Here is a 19,844-nt window from a genome sequence, read left to right as displayed (position 1 = left end):
CAGTCGAGATGTCCATGTGTAGAGGCTAGAGAGCTAGAGAGGGCACCCAGAAACAGTCGGTGGCTGAGGACAAGGAGCTCCACAAACGATAACGAGAAAGTGAAACATATTCTTGAGTTGCAGAACTGTGCTTTGCTGTGCTTTGCTGTGCTGTCATTTTTTGCTTTTTCCTTCTCGCAGAATCAATGTACTGTAAATCCTATACTTGAAAAACTACTTGCCAGCAGCCACGCTTGAGAACCCCACCAAATATCGGCCAAGTCAGCACCGGGCTGTCTGACGAGTTCAACGGAAAGAAACCGGCAATAATACCTTAGAGTACTGTCTGAAAAGGAGTTCAAGGAATCTTTGTATCGTGCCCACAGCGGACATGCATCGGAGATATTACATGTTGTTATGCCAAGATGTTCATCTTCCCTAGTGCTACAGCGCTGAACCAACTCACTGGGCCCCCCAAACACAGCTGGGAGGATCACATCAGTATCAACACGAGCATGGGTGCTTGCTCGATCAAGGAACACCCATGATGTACATGGAAAAGAAACAAAATGTCAGATGCCCTTGTCCCCCACCGCCACCGCGCTAAGTGCGCCCCTAACAGCCCTGCAACTGCAGAGTACTGAGCGTCAATCCGTCTTAGGACGGCTTAGCTATCCTTGTGCGACCAACAACAGGAACGCACAAGCGCCCCCCTGTCAAATGTCAAGTCCCTATTGGTCGAGCAAGTCTCGTTCCAAAGAAGAAGCAAGCTCTGGGGCGCCAAAAGGATGCACTAGAGCGGCGTTGGGGAGGGGAGGGCCCGAGGCTCATGATGGGACGGGTCCGGGCCTGTCCCCGGTGTCCCAAAGTCCAAGTCTAATCAGCCATCCATGTCCTGGAGTTGCTCAAAGGAGACAGGCACAGGCACAAACTAACAGGACTCGCGCTGCGTGTTCACTCAATGTCGCACTCATCTCGGGGAGTATGTCGATGTACCACCACCACAAGTTCCATTCATGGATCTTCACCACCCAACCCACTCACTATCACGGATTCTCAACTGGAAATGGTCAAAACTCCCACAAGCACCACTTATGTGCACTTCGGTACCTCTCTAACACCCTGGCGCCCGTGGCAATGCCTTGGAAAACAATACCCGCACCTCTACTCTAGTAGTCTAGTCACTGACAGTGGTACCTCCATGTGCTCGAGCGATGCGTTTTGCAGCGGCTGTCTCGCCTGTCCTGCAACGGCTTGATCTTAGCGATGGTTACACAGAGCGTGCTACTCCTAGTTTGGCAGAGCCCGGCCGTACCAGAGCAGTCGATATGGGTAATGCCTAGAAGAAGCCCACCGGCGATCCGTGGTCCGTCTCTGTTTCGACTCGTACAGTCAGTCAGTGTCTTTGTCTCACGAGGGAACCCTGGACTTCTCGTCCCATCCAATGCTCCGCCAAACTTCCATGGTATCTGCTGCCGAGCACATTGCCCCAGGCCCTTTGTCTCTATCCCCGGCAGTGAAACCGATGGCCTCAGCCTCTTTCCCTCCTCCAGGCTGGGAGTGGCGGTGATATCGGTATGAGCCCCATCTATGCCTGTTAATGTATGCTTTCGATGGATGCTTGACCTGCCCCTGGGATCACAATAGCATTGATGAAAAAGTGATGAGCTATAGAAAGACCTCATTGCGCCCGAGAACCGGGGCTGACACTGTCCGCCACAGTTGGGCTGCCCTTATGCGTTTCCATGCGTATCGACTTAGCCCTGTGCTCATCTCTGTGACGACTTACCTGACTTGCCTTACTTTAGTTTCTTTTGCTTGCTTGTCCACTCTTGGCTCCTAGTCCCTCCCAAATCCTTTTATTACCCCGGCTGCTTCGAGTCCTCTGCCACCTTTTTCTTGCAGAAACTTTGATTGTTGACTACCGCTAAAATTACCCTTTCCCTCCACCCTCCTCCGTTTTCTCGGCCGAGAAACGGTTCGATAGAAAACGTGTGGTCGTAGTGCTACCGCGAGGAGCCGCGGTGATCTGAACGGGGTGAAACGATACCTCAAGGTATCATTACTTGCTAGCTTTGCTGAGTTGCTGAGGAACCTTTACTGTCTAGGTGTACTTATGGCTCAGAGTTGGCTTAAAGAGGAATCCTCATCGTCTCATTCCGAGAGAGCGGGGGGAAGAGCACAAGCACATGCACACGCACAAGGGCAAGCAAACTCGCATGTATCCTTTACAAATATGAACCATGCGTCCTCTTCGTCGTCAAGGGACCAAGCAGCAGCAACGCCAACAACAGAATCACAAGCACAGGTGCAACTACCTGTTTCAACATCGACGACTACGATCTTCCCAATAACTGATCTGACCACTCATCCGTCTTCTATTCCCCACCCTACCAGCGTCAACACTTTCAATACCATCGATATTCCCTATACAGAGAGCTCTTACAGCAGCAGCAACGTCTCTCCTGCCTCAACGAGTACCCCGGCCACTCCCATTACAGGTGCCGGTAATACTGAACGCATCGCTACCACCAGAAGCCCATCTGTCTCTGCTGCTGGCACTTCAACTAAAACCGCTTCAGTCGCTTCGACTACCTCAGCTTCATCCGACCTCGTTGCACCATCAGCAGCCCCTCCAGCTAAAGCAAAGCGTGTCCGGACAAGTAAGCCAAAAGTCAAGACAGGATGTGCCAATTGCAAGTTCGTCTCCCCAATCCTTATCCCTTATTCCTTAACCTTGGTCGTATTTGGGTGTAATGGTAGCCAAAATCTCACCTTTGTGGTAATTATAGACAAAGGCGAATCAAATGCGACGAGGCTCGTCCAGCTTGTACGCAATGCGTTCGAAGCAACAAAACCTGCACAGGCTACCCGCCCCCTAGTCGCAGTTCCCGTCCGTTCGAGGAGATTCGGATCGCTCCAAAGCCGACGCCAGCATACGATGCCCAAGCATCTTCAAGCACTTCCATTGCTCCTCTCCACGGCGACTACCATCTCCTGCCACGTCGGGCCCACCAAAGATCAATTTTGAGGACCACATCCCCAGGGACTACTTCACCGTCACCCACTACCTACCATCCATCCTCCGCTATGCAGATTCAACCAAAGGAATCCTTCTACTTTGACATATTCCGCTCACATACTGCTAACGAGCTTTCTGGCTTCTTCAACAATCTCTTCTGGACGCACTATGTATTGCAGGCGTGCCACTCTGAAGATGCCATCAAATGCGCTGTTATTGCACTGGGTGCTCTGTATCAGACTCTCGAGCAGACAGCTGCCCTGAATATGCACAGTGGATCCGAGATGGGTGGTGATGCGCGTGTCGAGCTTGTCAGGGGTCATTGGCAAGTTGCCATTAGGAGATATGGTGATGCATGCAATGCTTTGGTGAAATTAAACACCCAAGACCAGAGATCACACAGGACCTCGATAATGGCGAATGTGCTTCTGGCCTGCTTTGATTCCTTTATTGGTGATCACAGGCAGGCCATTCACCAGATCCAGACGGGACTTGGCCTGCTCGACATCTTCCGCACTCAACAAAGACAAAGACTCCTTCCAGTTTCCGAAAATTCGCTGGAGGAGGAATTGGTTATCATTTTTACTCGCCTGGCGATTCAAGCAAAGTCCTACGATATGGCATTCCACTTCCCCCAGCCGTTCAGTATAAGGCTCAGCTCACAATCGCAAACACAATCTCCTGGTCCGAGTGGCACAACTACCCCTTCGCAAGAGGAGCCCTTCTCGATCCCTGAAACTTTTACATCTGTTGTCGAAGCTCGAGTGGCCTGTGATGCGTTAAACGCTAGAATTATGAGATACATCGAGGAGCTTTTCGCCATGAAGACCGACCTCAAGAGTACCCTACCCCAATCGTGGCTTGACTATGGTCTTCATTTCAAGGATTACCTGGACGCTTGGGGAAAAGCATTCGACAACCTATTTTTCACACGGCACAATCCTTCTGTCAGCCTTCAGGAGAAAGCAGGCATTGCTGCACTGAAAATGCTGTCCACGAATTCAAGAATCCTGTACCTCATGATGTTCAGTGATAAGGAGTCTGACTTCGACAACTTTCTTCCTCAGTTTCAAACAATAGTCGATCTTGGTACCGAAATAGTCGGTGACGAAGAGAGGCGAGCCGCCTCACGCGATTGCCCCGATCCTGAGCAATGCCAACATCGCCAGCGCGAAAATTGGCAAAGCCAGGACTTGTTCCCGGCCATGGGATTCTCAGCTCCGCATCTCAAGCCCAGGTTCGCAGCTGACATAGGGATTGTTGCTCCTCTGTTTGTCGTAGCAACCAAATGTCGCGATCCAGGAACAAGGCGCCGAGCTATTCAGCTTCTACGCAGCAGTGCCCGCCGTGAGGGCATGTGGGATAGCGAGATGGTTGCAAATATTAGTGCATGGGTCATGAATCTTGAGGAGTCAGAGGCGCTGTCCATGGGAGTCGAGTCGTATCATGTCGACGGCATCACGAGGCCCATACCACGAATAGTCCCTGAAGAAAAGCGCTTCACAATTCGTTTCGTTGACTTCGACCTTCGAACTCGAGTTGCGGACCTTCAAGTTGGCACTCGCGGTCTGCCACCTGGTATTCCTGATTCTAAATTTCGTCAAACTCGGCTGAACTGGTAGCGAGGCCAGAGGAGTATTGGCGCTCATATTCGTGCTGTATAAAATGGTTTACCAGCCGTGTATATAGACATGGTCTTTCGAGGAGGTGGTGTTTCGGACTCGGAGTTCAAGGAGGATGGGAAATGCGTTGAACTACCATATCAATGTTGCGTTATCAATGCAACAAAAACTTTCTTAAGAGACAGACTCTAATAGTACATCCAACGCCTATCATGCATGTCATTCTGGGACCTAAACATCTCAAATTCGCGCTAATACTGAACAGTGCCACCCATGTGTAAAAGTGCGCATGTCCATCTTGTGACGGTGTTACAGGGGTGGTAACTCCTCTCGACATATGGGACACTGAAGTCGAAATCTCATCCAACCTTCCAAGCAAGCACTATGAAATATATGCCTGCAAGGTGTGACCATATATAAACGACGAGCGAAGACGCCAGCAACGCCGGTGTCTTCGTCTTCGGCTGTGAGCACTGGCACCTCCAGGACTTCACGACAGATTGCGCAGTCGATACTCCTCGTCGTGCTCTGCTTCTTGCTGCCATCATCACCTGACGATCGGGCACGCTCGATACCAGGTGTGTCATCAGCAACCAGGCCAATTGGCAAACCACCAGCTTCGAGGCTATCCTCGCGAAGAACAGGATGGTAGTCCCAAGCATCAGGGGCCCAGCCAGCGGGAATGCCAAAGCGGGGACCGATAATGTCCTGTGCGGCAAGAATGATGAGCTGTATCCAAAGCCAGGCGCAAAAGACAAGGAACGCATGCCGATCCGAGCGGGCATAAAGAAAATTGTCCTCTTTGATCCAGAAATAGGCTACAGGGAGAAGACGTAAGATGGACTGGCCAACGACGAATGGCCAGCCAAGAGCTCGGCGGCAGTTTCGACGGGTATTACGGAGAATTTGAGGAATCCAAAAGGATAGATAGACGAGGACACACAGATTCAGGAACAATGACCTCAGATTGGGATACCATGTTGTAGAAGAAATGGCCAGGAATATAATACACAGGGAGGAGAGAATCATGCGGCCGATGATGCTCTGGAAGGACTGGGGGGCTTCCTCAGCACGTTGCGCAGTTGTGGCGCCAGGGACTGCAGCAGCAGCAATCTCGGCATCAATATCTTGATCGGAGGGGACAATCACAGGCTGTGGCTGAGATCGAGGCGGCGGAGGCCTGGCCGGTTGGTGTGCTGTCACAGGCTCCGGCAAGAGTGATCTGTCTGAAGTCGTCGCTGTCGGTAGTTCGGTACCATTGGTGTTATCAACCATGTTGTTCGCTTCCCGCTCACGTCGAGGCCGGGCTTCAGGGAGCTGAACTTCATGGACTTTGGCGAGAAAGCTTCCACCAATGGTCATGGACAGAAATGCGGCAAACAAGAGGGCCAATGTTGGCAGAAAGGTGGCGCCAGCAGATGATACCCAAGTTGCTGCAGCAGTGAAGGTCATACCGTCAACCATGAGCATAATGGCGATGGTCCAAAAGCTCACTCGACCCATGGTCGATGGGGTGCAGGACTCGCGCATCTGGTTCTTGAGGAGATTGACCTGGCCAAATACAACGATTGCGTAGACAAGAATCCATGTTTTGACCTGGTATAGTTGAACCTCTATCTTCATGCCTGTTAAGTGCTGGGCCTCACTTGGGCCAAAATCTGGCGGTCCTTTGGTCTCCAGAAAGAAGCCGCAGTCTGGAGAGTAGATGATAGCTGACATTTGGAGTTTGGGTATCTTTGGGATGGGTGCGCCAACAGGTGATTGTAACTCTGACTCGATAGCGTCGATAACAGACTCTAAAGTGTCCCGCGATGATTCCTGGGAATCTATGTTGAAATGGGTTCGACTTGGTGGAAAGACTTGCGCATACATAACATATTCGCAATGTGGCGATGGATTAGTAGTGTATAGAGGGTTTTCCAGATCTGAAGTCCATGGTACAGTTTGGTCTGCATATATGTTCTCCCTCTTCGTCGCAATGGTGTGGGCGATCGACTCGTTAAGTAACCTCTGACTAGACTGGAAGAAATCCTCACTTGGTGTAAGGTGTGGCAAGCCGAATATGCCCTCGAACTTCTCGCTGGTGGTGGTCATCAAAACCACACCCTGACGTGGCCAATGAACACCCCATAGCCTCATTTCCCAGTCATGGCCAGAGCCATGCGTATCCTCAATAGTAGTCGTTCCTTTGACACTCCGTATGAGACCTCCAGCGACGGGGACGCTACTTTGAGTTGGTAATTGCTCATACTCGTTGATGGTTTGATTCCCTTCTAGGCGAAGCATCATGCGACCAGTTCGACCAGTGATGTTACGCGCCCAAGGCACATTATCACCAATCCAGTCCATATCAGGAGCAATTTTGCTCAGATTGTAGCTGTTATATCCTCTAGAGATAGAGCCTTTTGGCTTGACCCATTCTCCGTGAACAGTCCCTGATGCATTCAACCAAATAGGCTCACCATGTCCAGTGTCCCACAGATTATGCTGTCCAACAGGTGGTATGGCATGTCGGCTGAAGGCCAAACTCCGCTCGCGAAACCTTTTCAAACCGCCCCAGGAGAGGTTGTCATCCGCACGAAAACCCGTAAGATTCAAAAAAGATGGCTTCACCTTGGAGTCTTTCCCTGGGACTGGTACGAAATCGCCCCATCGCGAAGCATTCAGCACGTCCAGAGCATCCTGAAAATGATCAAGTCTCTCGCCAGCGAGATCGGAAAGAGTAAGAGACTGACTTGAGTAGTCGCTATCGGGAAAGACGAGCCAAACAATGAAAACGATAAATATAAGTGTAGCGATTGGATGTTGGGCTTGAGGCATGATGGATGGATGACCCACGGTAGCGAGCGACTATCACTGTATCATGCTAGAATTGGTTTAGTCGTCGGTCCAAGACGACGTGGTGAAGATGGTAATAACTGAGAGATTGAGCGTGATGAGGAAATGAGTTCGTAGATGTAGGCGATGGCTGATACTTGGTGGTTGATTAGCCTCTCCTCATGAGATATTGTTTGGGTTATGAGACCTGGCGTTCATGGAAGTGGTACGTATCGCAACTCGGTGGTTGTTGGCTGCTGACGGTGCTAAAAAGAAATGCCGTATCCGTCTATTTTCCGGCACAGTATGAATAAGGGGCAGTTCAGCACCATCAAACAAACCAGGTACCGCCAGACACAACCACCAACGCACATATACACGCTCACAAGACAAACATTGCACTCAAGAAACCACTTTGAGTACCTCGGTGTCTCTCTCTATAGACTTTTTCTTCTTCAGTTTAGTTCATTTGACACGCCATCCTTTCGTCCTCCTATCCCAATATCATGATGGCTAGCAACGAGCCGCAACCAGATACCACAGCCAACAGCAAGCCTGAAAATGTATGTTTTATTCTTCCGCGGTTCAGGCAACCGTCTCTGGATTCATTTTATGTAGTGTCGCACTGAGAACGCTTAAGCTGGTTTGCAAGGCCTTCATGGATGGTTTCAACAGCACCGCTGACTCAATTATTCTTTTTCACAGCCTTCAGATGATGCTCGCGCCGATGTCACGGCTGCTGTTGAGGAGCTCCTAAACTCCTTGTCTAACAAATTTGCTGGTGTCTCGTCAGAAATCTTTGCGAAAAGTGAGTATCTACGGCCTCGTATTCCGCACCATCCCGTTAACATAGTGTGAAGTGGATGAGATGTCTCGGAGGCTGGATAATCTCGAGGCAGCTCTTCAAGAGAGCAAGGCCAAAGATGGAGGATCAACCAAGTCCTCGTAAGATTTGAGTTCAAATAAGGGATGTAGGGTGTTTAGGCTTTCTCTCAGATGTTTCGATTCATCACATGCAAATAGAAGTGCTAACATGTCTCGTTACGATTTCATCATGTCGACTAAGATCCAACTACATAAAACCCTTTGATTCGTGACTTCCTTTCCGCTCTCATTTATCATATGTGTGGTTCTTTACAGTTCATCCTTGATCTCTTCGACCTTCTCCTCGACCTTCTGCGTAAACTTCCGAAGAACGTTCGTCTTCTGCTGAATCTGGTCACGCTTGGCGGGGGCCAGTCCACCCTTAGTAAGGATGCCGTCCAAACGAGCGAGCTCCTTCGATACCCAGTCATTGTTCGAGCTCAGCTTGTCAAAGACGCGCACGTAGTACTCGGCGTATGTTTTCTGAGCAGAATCGGTGAGGGTCTCGACCTCCTTCTTGACCTCCTCGGCGACGTCGGCGATGGCAGCACCGCCTGTGATCTTGGCCACGAGCGTGTCAAGAGACTCAACGGTACCAGCAACGGTATCAAGACCACCACCGGTGACTCGGTGGGTTCCGGCATGCTCATTGATCCAGTCAACAAAGGCCTGCTCACTGCGTCCACTTTCGTAGGCTACAGCCTTCTTGCTGCCAGCAGGGAACCACTTAATGGTTGGGTAGGACTTGACACCTTGCTCCTCAGCCACTGCCTTGCTGTTGGGAGCTTCGGCATCGACCTTGGCGATCAGGACATTCTTCTCGTTAACGAATGTGTTGGCGAGGTCTTCCCAGGTAGGGGCAAGGCTCTTGCAGTCTGGAATATGTCAAGATTAGTCAGATTGAACGAAAGAATGGCGCAGGAAAAACTGACGTCCGCACCACGGAGCGGTAAAAGCGACGAGAACATGCTTGTCGCCACCAATGGCCTTGGGAAATGTCGCATCGTTGAGGTAGGTAACCTCGCTGGGCAGCTCAAGCTTCTTCTTGGGTTTTACACCGGTCTTCTCAACGATGAAATTGGTCAGGCTCTCAAGGTCGCGGCCAGACTTGTAATCCTGAGGTTTGCTGCTCTTGCCATCGAAGAACTTAAGGGTAGGGAAACCCTGGATACCAAATCGCTTACCGAGCTCACGCTGAGCGTCAGCGTCGACCTTGGCGATTTGGACCTTGTCCTTTGCGTACTCGTAGGTATTGGCTAGGTCCTCCCAAACGGGAGCAAGCGTCTTGCAGTGTCCACACCACGGAGCGAAGAACTCGACGAGTGTAGGTTTGCCGGACTTGAGAACGATATCGTCAAAATTGGAGGGAAGCAATTCGATGACGGCGGATTTGGCTGCGACGGTGGCGGCAAGGGCGCTCAGCACGAAGCTCTTGATTAGAACCATTTCTTATGATGAACTTGATTCGATTGTTTTTGGATGAAAGAGTAGTAAAAAGAAAGCAAGATGAAGCAAAGCACTGTCTGCAATCAGAGAGGTGCTTGTTTCTGGAGGGTTGCTTGGATATCCACCAGAGATGCCAGCTTGCATAGGAATGTCCGGTGTAGGTGGATATCCCTGTAGGTTAAAGCGGGACCTACAGCTAAGGCAAGCTCGAGCTGTATTGGTCAGCCATCATACCTACAACAGCCCATAGTTTGGACTACATTATTTTCGATGAAGTAGCCTTGGTGAAAGTGCTCTTTGTTTTTTTCGACTCATCATATTGGATGATCCCCTTCGAATCAACTATTTGCAGAAATTGACAGCTATCTACCTCGGGTGTGGGCTACTCAATGGCCTATACGCTACTGACAATGAGAAAGCACAACTATAACATAAATTCACTGAGGTAGCCATGTGAACGACACTTGGCGATTCGAAACTTGCGAGACAGACAAAGTCTATCTAACATCTCCATATAAACAGGACGTCAATGGGCATCTAAATTTAGAGCTTCTTGAAATACCATATTCACGACAAGACCGCTATGGTTCTTACAATGGCCCCCGCCGAGGCTCTTTTAGCTTCAACACCAGCTTCTAGATCTCTTACAGAAATTTAATAGTATTCTTGGCTGCCGCTTGAAATCTTTGCACAGATTCACAGGAAAGACCAGCGTTGTGCATATAGGCGGTCAAATGAAGTACAATCTTAGCGGATATTTCTTGAGAGCAACTCGCTATCAATAGCTCACGATCCTTGACAATCTTGCCGTGTAAAAGGGTTACCACCCCAGCAGCAGGATGGTACTGCCCTCACAATAATACACAGAACATTCGGGAATAGCATATTCAAGCTCATGCAGAAATCGAGTTTAAGCCAATGGTGCAAGATAGACGCTCATGTTCGTTTGCTCTTCAGTGGATGTCAGGTAACCTTGCTGGACAGCTCCACGTCAGTGGAGGAGAGCGGGTCCTTGTTTTACCCCGGGTCATTGATAGTCCGGGACCCGATGTGCCCTGCTCCAACCCGAACTGGGGCTGCGGAACCTAGTAGATCAGCGCACACAAAATTTCCAGCGGCAACCCAACTCGCGAAATCAAATCATCCCGCAACCCTTCGAGCTTTCGGCCTTCAATCATCACCGCAACGATGTCTCACGAAAGCGTCTGGAACTCCCGCCCCCGAAACTACGGCAAGGGCTCTCGCAGCTGGTACGAATCTATATCTCCTTTGCCCGAAATTCTATGCGCCTGATGGCGTCAAAATCATCGACCGAATATGATTGATGCTAACATCTCGCAGCCGCGTCTGCAAGCACAAGGCTGGTCTCATCCGAAAGTACGACCTCAACCTGTGCCGTCAGTGCTTCCGTGAGAAGGCCAAGGATATCGGCTTCAACAAGGTGAGTTTCAATCGAGCGGAACTACTATGGGCCCCAACACCCAGGACGACGTTCGGTCAAGTAGTGGGAACAACGAAACTGACCCGGGATTGCCTGCAGTACCGATAAACGATCATGACACCCGGTTTTCTCGGTTAAGGGATGGGGGGGGGGGGGGGGCTGCTAGAGAGCATAGTATTGTGTGGATGGGGAGAACTCTCAGCAGAACGTCAAAGGCCTCGCGGTAAAAAAAGAGCACTCGGAGGGCGGCCGCTTGGAACAGGAGTTTTATGGCTTGCTTGGGTCCCTCAGGAAGATCGTGCGTCTGACGAAAATCCTCCGAGGATAGACGAATACCATTGCATTGGACCTCGATCATGTCTATGTGTCCTGTCTTATCCTCCCACCTTTCCGCATGACCAGCCTGTGGCTATGGAGTGCATCGGGTCAATGTGATTAATGACAATCCTAAAGAAAAACTCCAAGTGCTGGCCCTCGCGCATCCTTGAAGACCCCGTTGTGCTCATCAAATGTTGATCCAGTCATCATGACTTATCACGGCCACAATGACCATCATACTGCCGCAATGAACAAGCGATTCAAGCCGAAATGGGTTTTCTAGTTTATAAGTCTTATTACTGCCTCCCCTAGATTTTATCTAATTCAGATCACCAAGAAGGTGGGAGGAAGCAGAGCGGAGATCTTTGAGCCCCAAGGCCAGCTAAATAAATGTACAGGAGCCAAAATGGACTCAAAAGACATTGCATGATTGTACATAAGCGTAATAATTCGTACACCGTCCCCGTTAACTTTTTCATTTCTTGTCTAAAGCGCCGCTTACTTGATGATGCGAGTGCAGAGACCAGTAGCGACAGTTCGGCCACCCTCACGGATGTTGAATCGCTGACCAACCTCGATGGCGTTGGGGTGACCCATGGTGACAACCATCTCGGTGTTGTCACCAGGCATGACCATCTTACTGGAGGCATCCTCAGTACCCTCGGGGAAAGTCAGGTCAATGGACTCATCTGCAGTTCGGAGATAGAGCTGGGGTCGGTAGTGCTCCTGGAAACCGGTGTGTCGGCCACCCTCCTCCTTGGTGAGGACGTAGAGGGAAGCGAGAAACTGGGTATGAGACTTGACGGTGCCAGGAGCGCAGACGACCATACCACGGCGGACATCCTCACGGCGAACACCTCGGATGAGGAGACCAGAGTTGTCACCAGCCTGGGACTGCTCACAAGACTTCTTGAAGGTCTCAATGTCGGTAACCTTGGTCTTGATAACCTCCTGACCCTTTCCGACAAGCTCGATCTCCTGATCACGCTTCAGAATACCACGCTCCACACGGCCAGACACGACGGTACCACGGCCGGCAATGGAGAAGACATCCTCGACGGACATAAGGAAGGGCTTGTCAAGGTCACGCTCGGGGGTTGGGATCCACTCGTCGACGGCAGCAAGGAGCTCATCGATCTTCTCGGTGCCAATCTCGGGGCGCTGGTTCTGGAGAGACATAAGAGCAGAGCCCATGATGACGGGAGTGTCGTCGCCTTCGAAGCCGTAGGTGTTAAGAAGCTCGCGCATCTCCATCTCGACGAGCTCAAGCATCTCGGGGTCATCAATGGCATCGACCTTGTTGACGAAGACGACAATTCGCTGGACACCGACCTGACGAGCGAGGAGCAAGTGTTCGCGGGTCTGGGGCATCTGTCCATCGGAGGCAGCAACGACGATGATAGCACCGTCCATGTTGGCTGCACCGGTAATCATGTTCTTGATGTAATCGGCGTGACCGGGGCAATCGACGTGGGAGTAGTGGCGGTTGTCGGTGGCGTACTCGATGTGTGCGGTCGAGATGGTAATACCACGCTTTCGCTCCTCAGGAGCCTTGTCAATGGCACCATACTCAAGGAAGTTGGCGAGGCCCTTGTCGGCCTGTCGCTTTGTGATGGCAGCAGAAAGAGTGGTCTATGATAAAGAGTCAGTTGGGTTTTGAGAGAGAAAGAGAGGGGTTGTAGGATATAGAGGACGCAGTCATACCTTGCCGTGATCGACGTGACCAATTGTACCGATGTTCACATGAGGCTTTGATCGCTCAAAAACAGCATATGTGCGGTAAAGGTTGAGGACACCGGAGGTGTTCTGCTTGCTAAAGGCGGACTGAAGAGGGTTGATGGGGTTAGCCCGTAGACCTTGTCGGGCGGTGCGCAGGAAAGGCGCAAGTGATCGGAAAGCGGTCGACATTGTGACGGCTCCCTCTAGATAGTATAAATGACAATTAAAAACGAGATGGAGCAGAGAGTAAGGGGAACAGAGGCGAGAAACACACGATGGTGCTGTCGGGGTGCACGATGGAGACGGAGATGGAGATGGAAAGCGGCTATAATGAGGCCTCGAAATTTTCTCGAGCTATCAAGCCAGGCCTCTGGTCTCGCTCCAAAGGTGTCTGTTCGGGAATGGATATCTGGTGGAGCCAACCAGCCAGGTTTACGCCCACTCAAACCACAAGGAAATAAAACAGGTAGATCACGTGGCGTTGATGAAACTTGGGTTCCATATCAAGTTCCTGTACTTATGACCTACCTAAGGTACCTAAGGTATGTAAGGTATACAATACCTAGGTAGTTTGTACGGAGCAGCTGAAGAGCTTTATAGTTTCAAAGGCGTATGAGTTGCACTTCTTTGTATTGGTGTAAATTGACTGCCTTTGGTCGGGCAATGGTACTTTTCTGGCTTCCAGATTTATACAATGTATCAACGACTCGGGACTATATAATGTACTTAGCCTACTATCCTTTCATGGCCCCAAGGGATTTCTAGATAACTCTCGGGATCAGTAGGAACTGAAGTACTGTAGTATATCCTAAGTGACTAGGAATTTTTTATCGGAGCGATTCGCGAAGCACTGCCAATCGTATGCCTTCAACAATAGCATAATAGCATGGAAGTATCCTGTACCCTCATCTTATTTGCGGGTTCTAGAATTTGACCAGTGAGCCGGGTCCATCGGAGAAGGCCAACTAAAAAGAACCTCCCAAGTCGCGCGCCATATAAAAATCTCAACCGCAGCACCTCAACTCACAAGCTCTGACATCTTTCCCTCTCCTCACTGAACCAAGCATTGCTCCTTATCCTATCCTGGGACCATTATTCCCGTCGCTTCAAACCTCAGCCCCTGGACATCTACACGAATACGATTATTAAACTCACCTGGTTTAAACGCGACCGTCTCTTCAGACCTTCAACAGCGAAAACAGCAACCTCCTATTAGAGCAGGTTCATTCACAAACCCGTAGCCCACTTCTAAAGTAACTGAAAACGTTTACAATGGATCCTGTTGGTCAACAACAGCAGCACCAGGGCGAGCAACCTGAACTCAATGCCTTTGGGAAACTCACTGCTCAGTTCCTGCAGTATGGAGCCAATGCATCCAACAACATTTCAAACGCCTTTGACAGCATGGACACAAAAGCATGGCTTCGTCTTACCGTCATTGTCGGTGGCTATATGCTGCTGCGGCCCTTGTTCCTCAAGTTCGTTACTAAGGGGGCTGTCCAAAAGATGGAGGATGAGGATGCCCGCGAAAAGCGCAAGGCACAGATTTCTCCCAATGAGCTACGTGGACTAGTTGAGGATGAGCCTGAGATTGACGAGGAGGGCGATGGCACCGGTGCCGATTGGGGTCAGAAGGCTAGAGTGAGGCAGAGGACTATGCTGAAGGATCTTCTCGAAGCTGAGGAACGACGGAGGGAAGAGGAGGAGGACGATAAGGATATTGCTGATCTTCTAGAGGACTAGACTCTTATCATCTGGGCTTCTTTGGGCGCATTGGTGGGGAGTTTCTGGTTTGGCTGATCGAAAGTGACAAGAGGGTCACATCACGGGCTGCAAGCACGTCTCCTGGACTGGCTACTGACTTGATTGAAAACTTGGGCACCTCCATTTCGGTTTCTTGTAAAACGCAGGTTTAAGCTGGTTTTCCCAGTGAGGCTGATTCTTCTGATTAGAAAGAATCCCACCAGACCATACCGATAGTCTGGGAAAGCGGAAAAAGACGTAGTCTGAGTCATAATATTATTACATATGTATAGTTTCGCCGTTGTTTGGGACGATAAACATTATTGAGTTGACCTAGGATGCCCATGCTTATTCCATAAACCATAAAATCCAACCAGAGCTTCCAGCCGAATGTGGTTCACGTTGACCAGGGAACAGGTTTGCCCACGACTTACAGGTCAAGTAGTTCAGCATTGTAGCGCTGAAACTACACGTATAAGAAAGCATTAAGGGAAACTTGATATTCTAACACTAGGAATATAATGATAAATTGTTTTCACGTGTGGATTCACAAGTATTTCTGACAGCTACAACTAGCGAGAGGATTCTGTCTTAATATCCTTGACTACCAGGCACTTATAGCAGGCCGCCTTTGACCAGATTTTGATAGCCTTGTAAGGCATGAAAACAAGTACTGGGTATGGTCGTTAGCTCTTAGCATAGCCGCGATTATCCCGCACGAAATATACGAGAGACATTATTATGTATTGATATTACTGGCAATCCTTCCAGCGTCAGAGAGTTAGTGAACAGAAGTGATTGTCTTGGGATTACCACTGGAGGTTATTTGAGGCACCTACTCTGGTGGCATGGGAAGATCCGCCTGCTGTATTACTCTGTGCAACCGTTCGATGCTGCATAAAGTTCTCTGTCCGGTTACCGAGACATGATATCCATGATCCATCTTGTGGTGATACGTTACCCTTGAGCAAATCGGTGATTTTTAAGGTGGCTTTAATGGCGTGCAAATCGAAACGTAGGAGGGGCAACCTGGCGGGGGTATTGGAGAGGGGTGGCAGGGTAGATGCCCAGCTGCCCACCAAGAGGTACTTCGATTTGCGTGATCCCACAGCCAATTATCAAGTACTTCAAGTGATTGATGCTATGTCATCTGGCTTCGTACTTCGATTTGGACCCAAACTGCGCCCCAAGGCATCTCCGACACCTTCTCGTTCCTTCTGACGTCGCCGCCTTGAAACCAAAACTATAACCGACCCGAAGAAGATCTTGTCTTTTTTCTGCATTTTTGTTTAGGCTACCAGGCTTGAACTTATAGTTTCGGCTTCAACATTCACTTAGAGCGTTTCTCAACGGGTGATAGACCTGGACTACGAACTATTTTGGAGCGCCCGCACCAACAACAACCTAACCTTCCCGTCTCCAGCAGGCCTGTGCGACAATAGAAAACAAACATCAGCAAACTGCCCGAACTGCGACTTGATCCAAGCAGATCTACTTGGTTGTCCTTCGTTTTGTAATTCGTGGTCGCATTTGCTGTTCTTGTTCCCTCGGTAGTGTATCATGATTTCGTGCCGATCAGACATATAGACGCTTGCATCATGGGCGAATCGTTTGACATACAGAACCTCCTCCAGGCGGGCTACTTCACAACTTCTCGAGCCAAGAGTCCGAAGCCGTATGGTCACCAAGATCCTACAAGAGAACTACTACTTACACAGAAAAATAGTCCATCATCGCCAAAGTTAGATGATCGTCCTTCCTCTCAACCCCCACCGTCGCAACAGCCGCCATATCAGCTACCTTACTACCCTTTAATACCACGACCACGGTCCGCCGCGCCGGCACGCGTACCAAGAGTTAGACCGCCGCCCCCATCTGTGGAAGATGAGGAAGTTTCTCTCAAGCGAGAGCATGGTGTGTGCCTCGCAAAGCATCAGGAAGAAGAGCCTCCATCTCGTGGAGATATTGAACAGAACCCTATGATAATGGAAGTTCATGAATATAACCCGGAGCGGCGGTTTGTCATTCTGACAGGATCATCAAGCGGCTCAGAGGGTGGTGAAACAGAAACGAGGGTTGGGTCGGACAGGAGACGTGAGACCGAGAGAAGAAGAGAAGAGGACCGACGCAATGAGCCAAGCAGGAGACCCGAACCTGAACGAAGGGCTGAACCTGAACGAAGGGCTGAACCGGAAAGGAGGAACGAAACAAAAACTCCTCGTACTGACCGGTTCGAGAAACCCCAAAGGAATGAGCGACTCGAGCGACAAGATCGGCCATCGGGTGACGCATACACGGACACAAGATCCAGCCGGAGATACGATACTACCCTCAAGGCTGATGCAACAACGAGCAGGGAACGTAGTCGACCACCGTTGGAAAAGAGACGCAGTAGGCAGGATCTACCTCGACTCGAAACCGAATTTAGAGACGACCAACTCCCCGAAAAATACCGTACTCGTCCTTCAGCCCCCGCCAGCGGACGACATGACCAGCCCCCTGCCCGACCCCCAAAGATTCCTCTTGATCCCCAGCTCGCACCTGAGGTTATTAAAAGTAGCGCCAGCGGACGGGATCAAGCGTACTATGGACAGTCTCAGAGTGCTTCTCGTAGGTCTCCTACTCGACCAGGGCATGTATCAAGCGCCCCGAATGAGCGACGATATGATAATGGACACACTCGTACTTCTTCAACCACTTCCACCACAAAGCGTACGAATGTCGAGACCGAGAAACCGACACGCCCCCTTTCAAAAGAGCGGGTTGGAGATGCATCAGCTCGCCCTCTGTCCAAGGACCGTGATGAGCAGCCTGCCCGTCCGCTTTCAAAGGAAAGAGTTGGAACTGAATCCTCTTACCGAGGCGAGTACTTACCAAGAAGTACCAAGAAAGATAGGTCCCCTTCCTATGGGAGGACTGATCGTGAAGATTATGGAAGATCATCGACATACCCTCGTGAGCCAACACGGGAACCAACAACCAGACGTGATGACCGTCGTGATGATCGAGGCGACGACAATCGCTCTGGTGACGATCATCCAAAGGGTCCACGAGAATTGCACCCAAGACGTAAGAAGTCTGTCGTGTTGCAGGATGAACGCGAATCTCAGCCAAAGCTGGAAAAGGTTGATGCACCAAGTGGCCCCCGATTGAGACCACGAGGACCTACGATGCCTATTCCAGTCGCTATCCCTACGGGTTCGGCAGTATCGGATGATTTTACTCAAAACTTACGACCTGCGTCAACCTTTCCAGTTGCTCGAGATGAGCATGTTCTTCCAGAGAGGCCTAAAAATGAGCTTCCATACCCCGTGGATGAGGACACTTTGATCGACCCCTTCGATACCCGCGGCAAGTCTGAAAGAATTGGTAGGCCACGATCCCAATACGAACCAGACCCAATCATATCAATGCCCGAGATGCCAACGCCTATTGCCATTGGCCCCGAAATACCACTTGAAGCCAGGCCAGCATCAGCTATTTCATCTGCCACTCGCTCTCCAGCTTCTTCGCAGTCATGGCAACCTCCAACATTTGACCCCAATCGAGATGGCGTTCGCCTTGAGAAACCGGTGGGGTCCGTTAGGCGTCACTCGGAGCATCAAGAAGCGACAGGTGTAACCACGTTTCCCGAATGCCGCCGCAAGCACCCCGTTGCAGGTTTGGTGGACTGGCTTACACTGCCTCGTACAGAGTTCAACATTTGTCCTGATTGTTATGGTTCCGTCTTCGCCAAAACCGAATACCGAAAGCCATTCCAGCCGATGCTTCGCCCCTCGGCTCAAGCGATTGCATGCGATTTTGGCGTTGGGCCATGGTATCGCATTGCTTGGCTCCTCACCTTGAAAAACGAACTGCCGGATTTACGACTCTTTCATGAGGTTGCCAAAGCCATATCTACCACTTACAGCCTCCCGTGCCCTGGTGATAGAGTCACCACACGTAATTGGCTGACGCTCTGGAACCCATACACTCGACAGCCTGTATATGATTTTACCATATGTCCCCAATGCGCTCAAATTATCCAGGCACTGTTTCCCAATCTGACTGGCATTTTCATTCCTCTGGACTCCCGCTCAGAACCTACCAGGGGGCTTTGCGCCATGCGTTTTAAGCCAAAAAGAAAGCGTTTCGTCATGTACTTTGACGCCATGGAAACGACTTCAGATCAAGCTCGACTGGAACAGGAAGAGCCAGACCTTGGCACTCTTGCACAAGAAGTTGAGAAGATGGCCGCAGTGAGCGAGTGTCAAGAGGACAAGCCAATCACCAACGGATACTGGCATATCATGCAATACCTTCGACAGTTCTCTGTCTGTGGCGAATGCTTTGATGAGGTTGTCAGGCCATTGATAAAAGACGATAATGTCATCGCTCGCAACTTTTATATGAAGCCACAAAAGCTGCCACTTGCAACCTGCCAGCTCTACTCTAATCGAATGAGAGAGATTTTTAGAAAGGCATGCCGGTGGAATGACCCTAAATACTTAGAGGCTAAGGTACTCGAGAGGATGGACGTCGAAGCCATGATTCACGAAAAGCTGGCCAAGCTGGATAGATCCAAACATGAAGACGAGGATTGGGTTGAGGAACAGGTAGATAAGTATATTCAAGAATGGAAGAGGTGGGAATAATGGGACATGACGCAAGGGACACGGTAAGGTGGGATATCTGCATCTTGGAGTATTTAGAAGGGCATAATGATGACATGTACTTATGCTAAGACGGAGCGACTCGAGTGAGCCTTTATGAGAATGACACGAACACTATGAACATTGTCTATGTTGTATCTACCTATCCAAGTGATAGTGCTCTCGGTGTAAGCCACAAAGATCCCCCCAGATGAGTACGAATAGTGCTACTCGCACTGTCC

At 50.2% G+C, this 19,844-nt stretch overlaps 8 protein-coding genes across 10 annotated transcripts; 5 read left to right on the top strand and 3 right to left on the bottom strand.

Moving 5' to 3' along the window:
* The first annotated feature begins 1,605 nt into the window (after nt 1–1,605).
* FOIG_02882 (uncharacterized protein) lies at nt 1,606–7,664 on the top strand. Of its 2 annotated transcripts, XM_031200338.1 has the most exons (3): nt 1,606–2,035; nt 2,088–2,679; nt 2,772–4,887. In XM_031200338.1, exons 2-3 carry the CDS (start codon nt 2,096–2,098, stop codon nt 4,621–4,623), a joined length of 2,436 nt encoding a protein of 811 aa, XP_031070106.1. In that variant the 5' UTR covers nt 1,606–2,035; nt 2,088–2,095; the 3' UTR covers nt 4,624–4,887. The 2 variants fall into 2 exon arrangements, with proteins under 2 accessions (XP_031070106.1, XP_031070105.1); XM_031200337.1 differs by having other exon boundaries at nt 1,606–2,679; nt 2,772–7,664.
* FOIG_02881 (uncharacterized protein) lies at nt 1,953–7,703 on the bottom strand. Of its 2 annotated transcripts, none has more exons than XM_031200336.1 (2): nt 3,616–7,703; nt 1,953–3,558 (listed from the first exon to the last, which is right to left on the bottom strand). In XM_031200336.1, exon 1 carries the CDS (start codon nt 7,441–7,443, stop codon nt 4,933–4,935), a length of 2,511 nt encoding a protein of 836 aa, XP_031070104.1. In that variant the 5' UTR covers nt 7,444–7,703; the 3' UTR covers nt 1,953–3,558; nt 3,616–4,932. The 2 variants fall into 2 exon arrangements, with proteins under 2 accessions (XP_031070104.1, XP_031070103.1); XM_031200335.1 differs by having other exon boundaries at nt 1,953–3,787; nt 3,835–7,703.
* A 52-nt stretch (nt 7,704–7,755) lies between these two features.
* FOIG_02880 (uncharacterized protein) lies at nt 7,756–8,563 on the top strand. The gene is made up of 3 exons (XM_031200334.1): nt 7,756–8,003; nt 8,146–8,248; nt 8,301–8,563. Exons 1-3 carry the CDS (start codon nt 7,947–7,949, stop codon nt 8,387–8,389), a joined length of 249 nt encoding a protein of 82 aa, XP_031070102.1. The 5' UTR covers nt 7,756–7,946; the 3' UTR covers nt 8,390–8,563.
* FOIG_02879 (protein disulfide-isomerase erp38) lies at nt 8,208–9,899 on the bottom strand. The gene is made up of 2 exons (XM_031200333.1): nt 9,237–9,899; nt 8,208–9,179 (listed from the first exon to the last, which is right to left on the bottom strand). Exons 1-2 carry the CDS (start codon nt 9,748–9,750, stop codon nt 8,575–8,577), a joined length of 1,119 nt encoding a protein of 372 aa, XP_031070101.1. The 5' UTR covers nt 9,751–9,899; the 3' UTR covers nt 8,208–8,574.
* A 1,039-nt stretch (nt 9,900–10,938) lies between these two features.
* On the top strand, nt 10,939–11,299 carry FOIG_02878 (40S ribosomal protein S29; the record flags this gene model as incomplete). Its single annotated transcript, XM_031200332.1, has 2 exons — nt 10,939–11,000; nt 11,092–11,299. The coding sequence occupies 2 exons, from the start codon at nt 10,939–10,941 to the stop codon at nt 11,297–11,299; spliced, it is 270 nt and encodes an 89-aa protein (XP_031070100.1).
* Nucleotides 11,300–11,319: 20 nt separating this feature from the next.
* Nucleotides 11,320–13,701, bottom strand: FOIG_02877 (elongation factor Tu, mitochondrial). The gene is made up of 2 exons (XM_031200331.1): nt 13,214–13,701; nt 11,320–13,141 (listed from the first exon to the last, which is right to left on the bottom strand). The coding sequence occupies exons 1-2, from the start codon at nt 13,415–13,417 to the stop codon at nt 12,008–12,010; spliced, it is 1,338 nt and encodes a 445-aa protein (XP_031070099.1). The 5' UTR covers nt 13,418–13,701; the 3' UTR covers nt 11,320–12,007.
* A 472-nt stretch (nt 13,702–14,173) lies between these two features.
* FOIG_02876 (uncharacterized protein) lies at nt 14,174–15,396 on the top strand. Its single transcript, XM_031200330.1, has one exon. The coding sequence runs from the start codon at nt 14,501–14,503 to the stop codon at nt 14,969–14,971; it is 471 nt and encodes a 156-aa protein (XP_031070098.1). The 5' UTR covers nt 14,174–14,500; the 3' UTR covers nt 14,972–15,396.
* Nucleotides 15,397–16,143: 747 nt separating this feature from the next.
* On the top strand, nt 16,144–19,776 carry FOIG_02875 (uncharacterized protein). The gene is made up of 2 exons (XM_031200329.1): nt 16,144–16,646; nt 16,698–19,776. The coding sequence occupies exons 1-2, from the start codon at nt 16,570–16,572 to the stop codon at nt 19,603–19,605; spliced, it is 2,985 nt and encodes a 994-aa protein (XP_031070097.1). The 5' UTR covers nt 16,144–16,569; the 3' UTR covers nt 19,606–19,776.
* Nucleotides 19,777–19,844: the final 68 nt, after the last annotated feature.

The sequence above is a fragment of the Fusarium odoratissimum genome, assembly GCF_000260195.1.
Source record: "Fusarium odoratissimum NRRL 54006 unplaced genomic scaffold supercont1.3, whole genome shotgun sequence".
In the NCBI taxonomy this organism is placed as follows: Eukaryota; Fungi; Ascomycota; class Sordariomycetes; order Hypocreales; family Nectriaceae; genus Fusarium; species Fusarium odoratissimum.
The sequence above is the reverse complement of the archived record's forward strand: the minus strand, read 5'-3'. Positions and strand labels throughout refer to the sequence as shown.

What these genes read in the sequence shown, in the direction of transcription:
- FOIG_02880 (XM_031200334.1), top strand. Translation starts at nt 7,947, where the DNA reads ATGATGGCTAGCAACGAGCCGCAACCAGATACCACAGCCAACAGCAAG. An exon ending in CCAACAGCAAGCCTGAAAAT is followed by an intron (nt 8,004 to 8,145) that starts GTATGTTTTATT and finishes TCTTTTTCACAG; the next exon opens with CCTTCAGATGATGCTCGCGC. An exon ending in GTCAGAAATCTTTGCGAAAA is followed by an intron (nt 8,249 to 8,300) that starts GTGAGTATCTAC and finishes CATAGTGTGAAG; the next exon opens with TGGATGAGATGTCTCGGAGG.
- FOIG_02881 (XM_031200336.1), bottom strand. Translation starts at nt 7,443, where the DNA reads ATGCCTCAAGCCCAACATCCAATCGCTACACTTATATTTATCGTTTTC.
- FOIG_02877 (XM_031200331.1), bottom strand. Translation starts at nt 13,417, where the DNA reads ATGTCGACCGCTTTCCGATCACTTGCGCCTTTCCTGCGCACCGCCCGA. An exon ending in GTCACGTCGATCACGGCAAG is followed by an intron (nt 13,142 to 13,213) that starts GTATGACTGCGT and finishes TCTTTATCATAG; the next exon opens with ACCACTCTTTCTGCTGCCAT.
- FOIG_02875 (XM_031200329.1), top strand. Translation starts at nt 16,570, where the DNA reads ATGGGCGAATCGTTTGACATACAGAACCTCCTCCAGGCGGGCTACTTC. An exon ending in CGAGCCAAGAGTCCGAAGCC is followed by an intron (nt 16,647 to 16,697) that starts GTATGGTCACCA and finishes ACAGAAAAATAG; the next exon opens with TCCATCATCGCCAAAGTTAG.
- FOIG_02879 (XM_031200333.1), bottom strand. Translation starts at nt 9,750, where the DNA reads ATGGTTCTAATCAAGAGCTTCGTGCTGAGCGCCCTTGCCGCCACCGTC. An exon ending in TACCGCTCCGTGGTGCGGAC is followed by an intron (nt 9,180 to 9,236) that starts GTCAGTTTTTCC and finishes GACATATTCCAG; the next exon opens with ACTGCAAGAGCCTTGCCCCT.
- FOIG_02882 (XM_031200337.1), top strand. Translation starts at nt 2,096, where the DNA reads ATGGCTCAGAGTTGGCTTAAAGAGGAATCCTCATCGTCTCATTCCGAG. An exon ending in ACAGGATGTGCCAATTGCAA is followed by an intron (nt 2,680 to 2,771) that starts GTTCGTCTCCCC and finishes TGGTAATTATAG; the next exon opens with ACAAAGGCGAATCAAATGCG.
- FOIG_02876 (XM_031200330.1), top strand. Translation starts at nt 14,501, where the DNA reads ATGGATCCTGTTGGTCAACAACAGCAGCACCAGGGCGAGCAACCTGAA.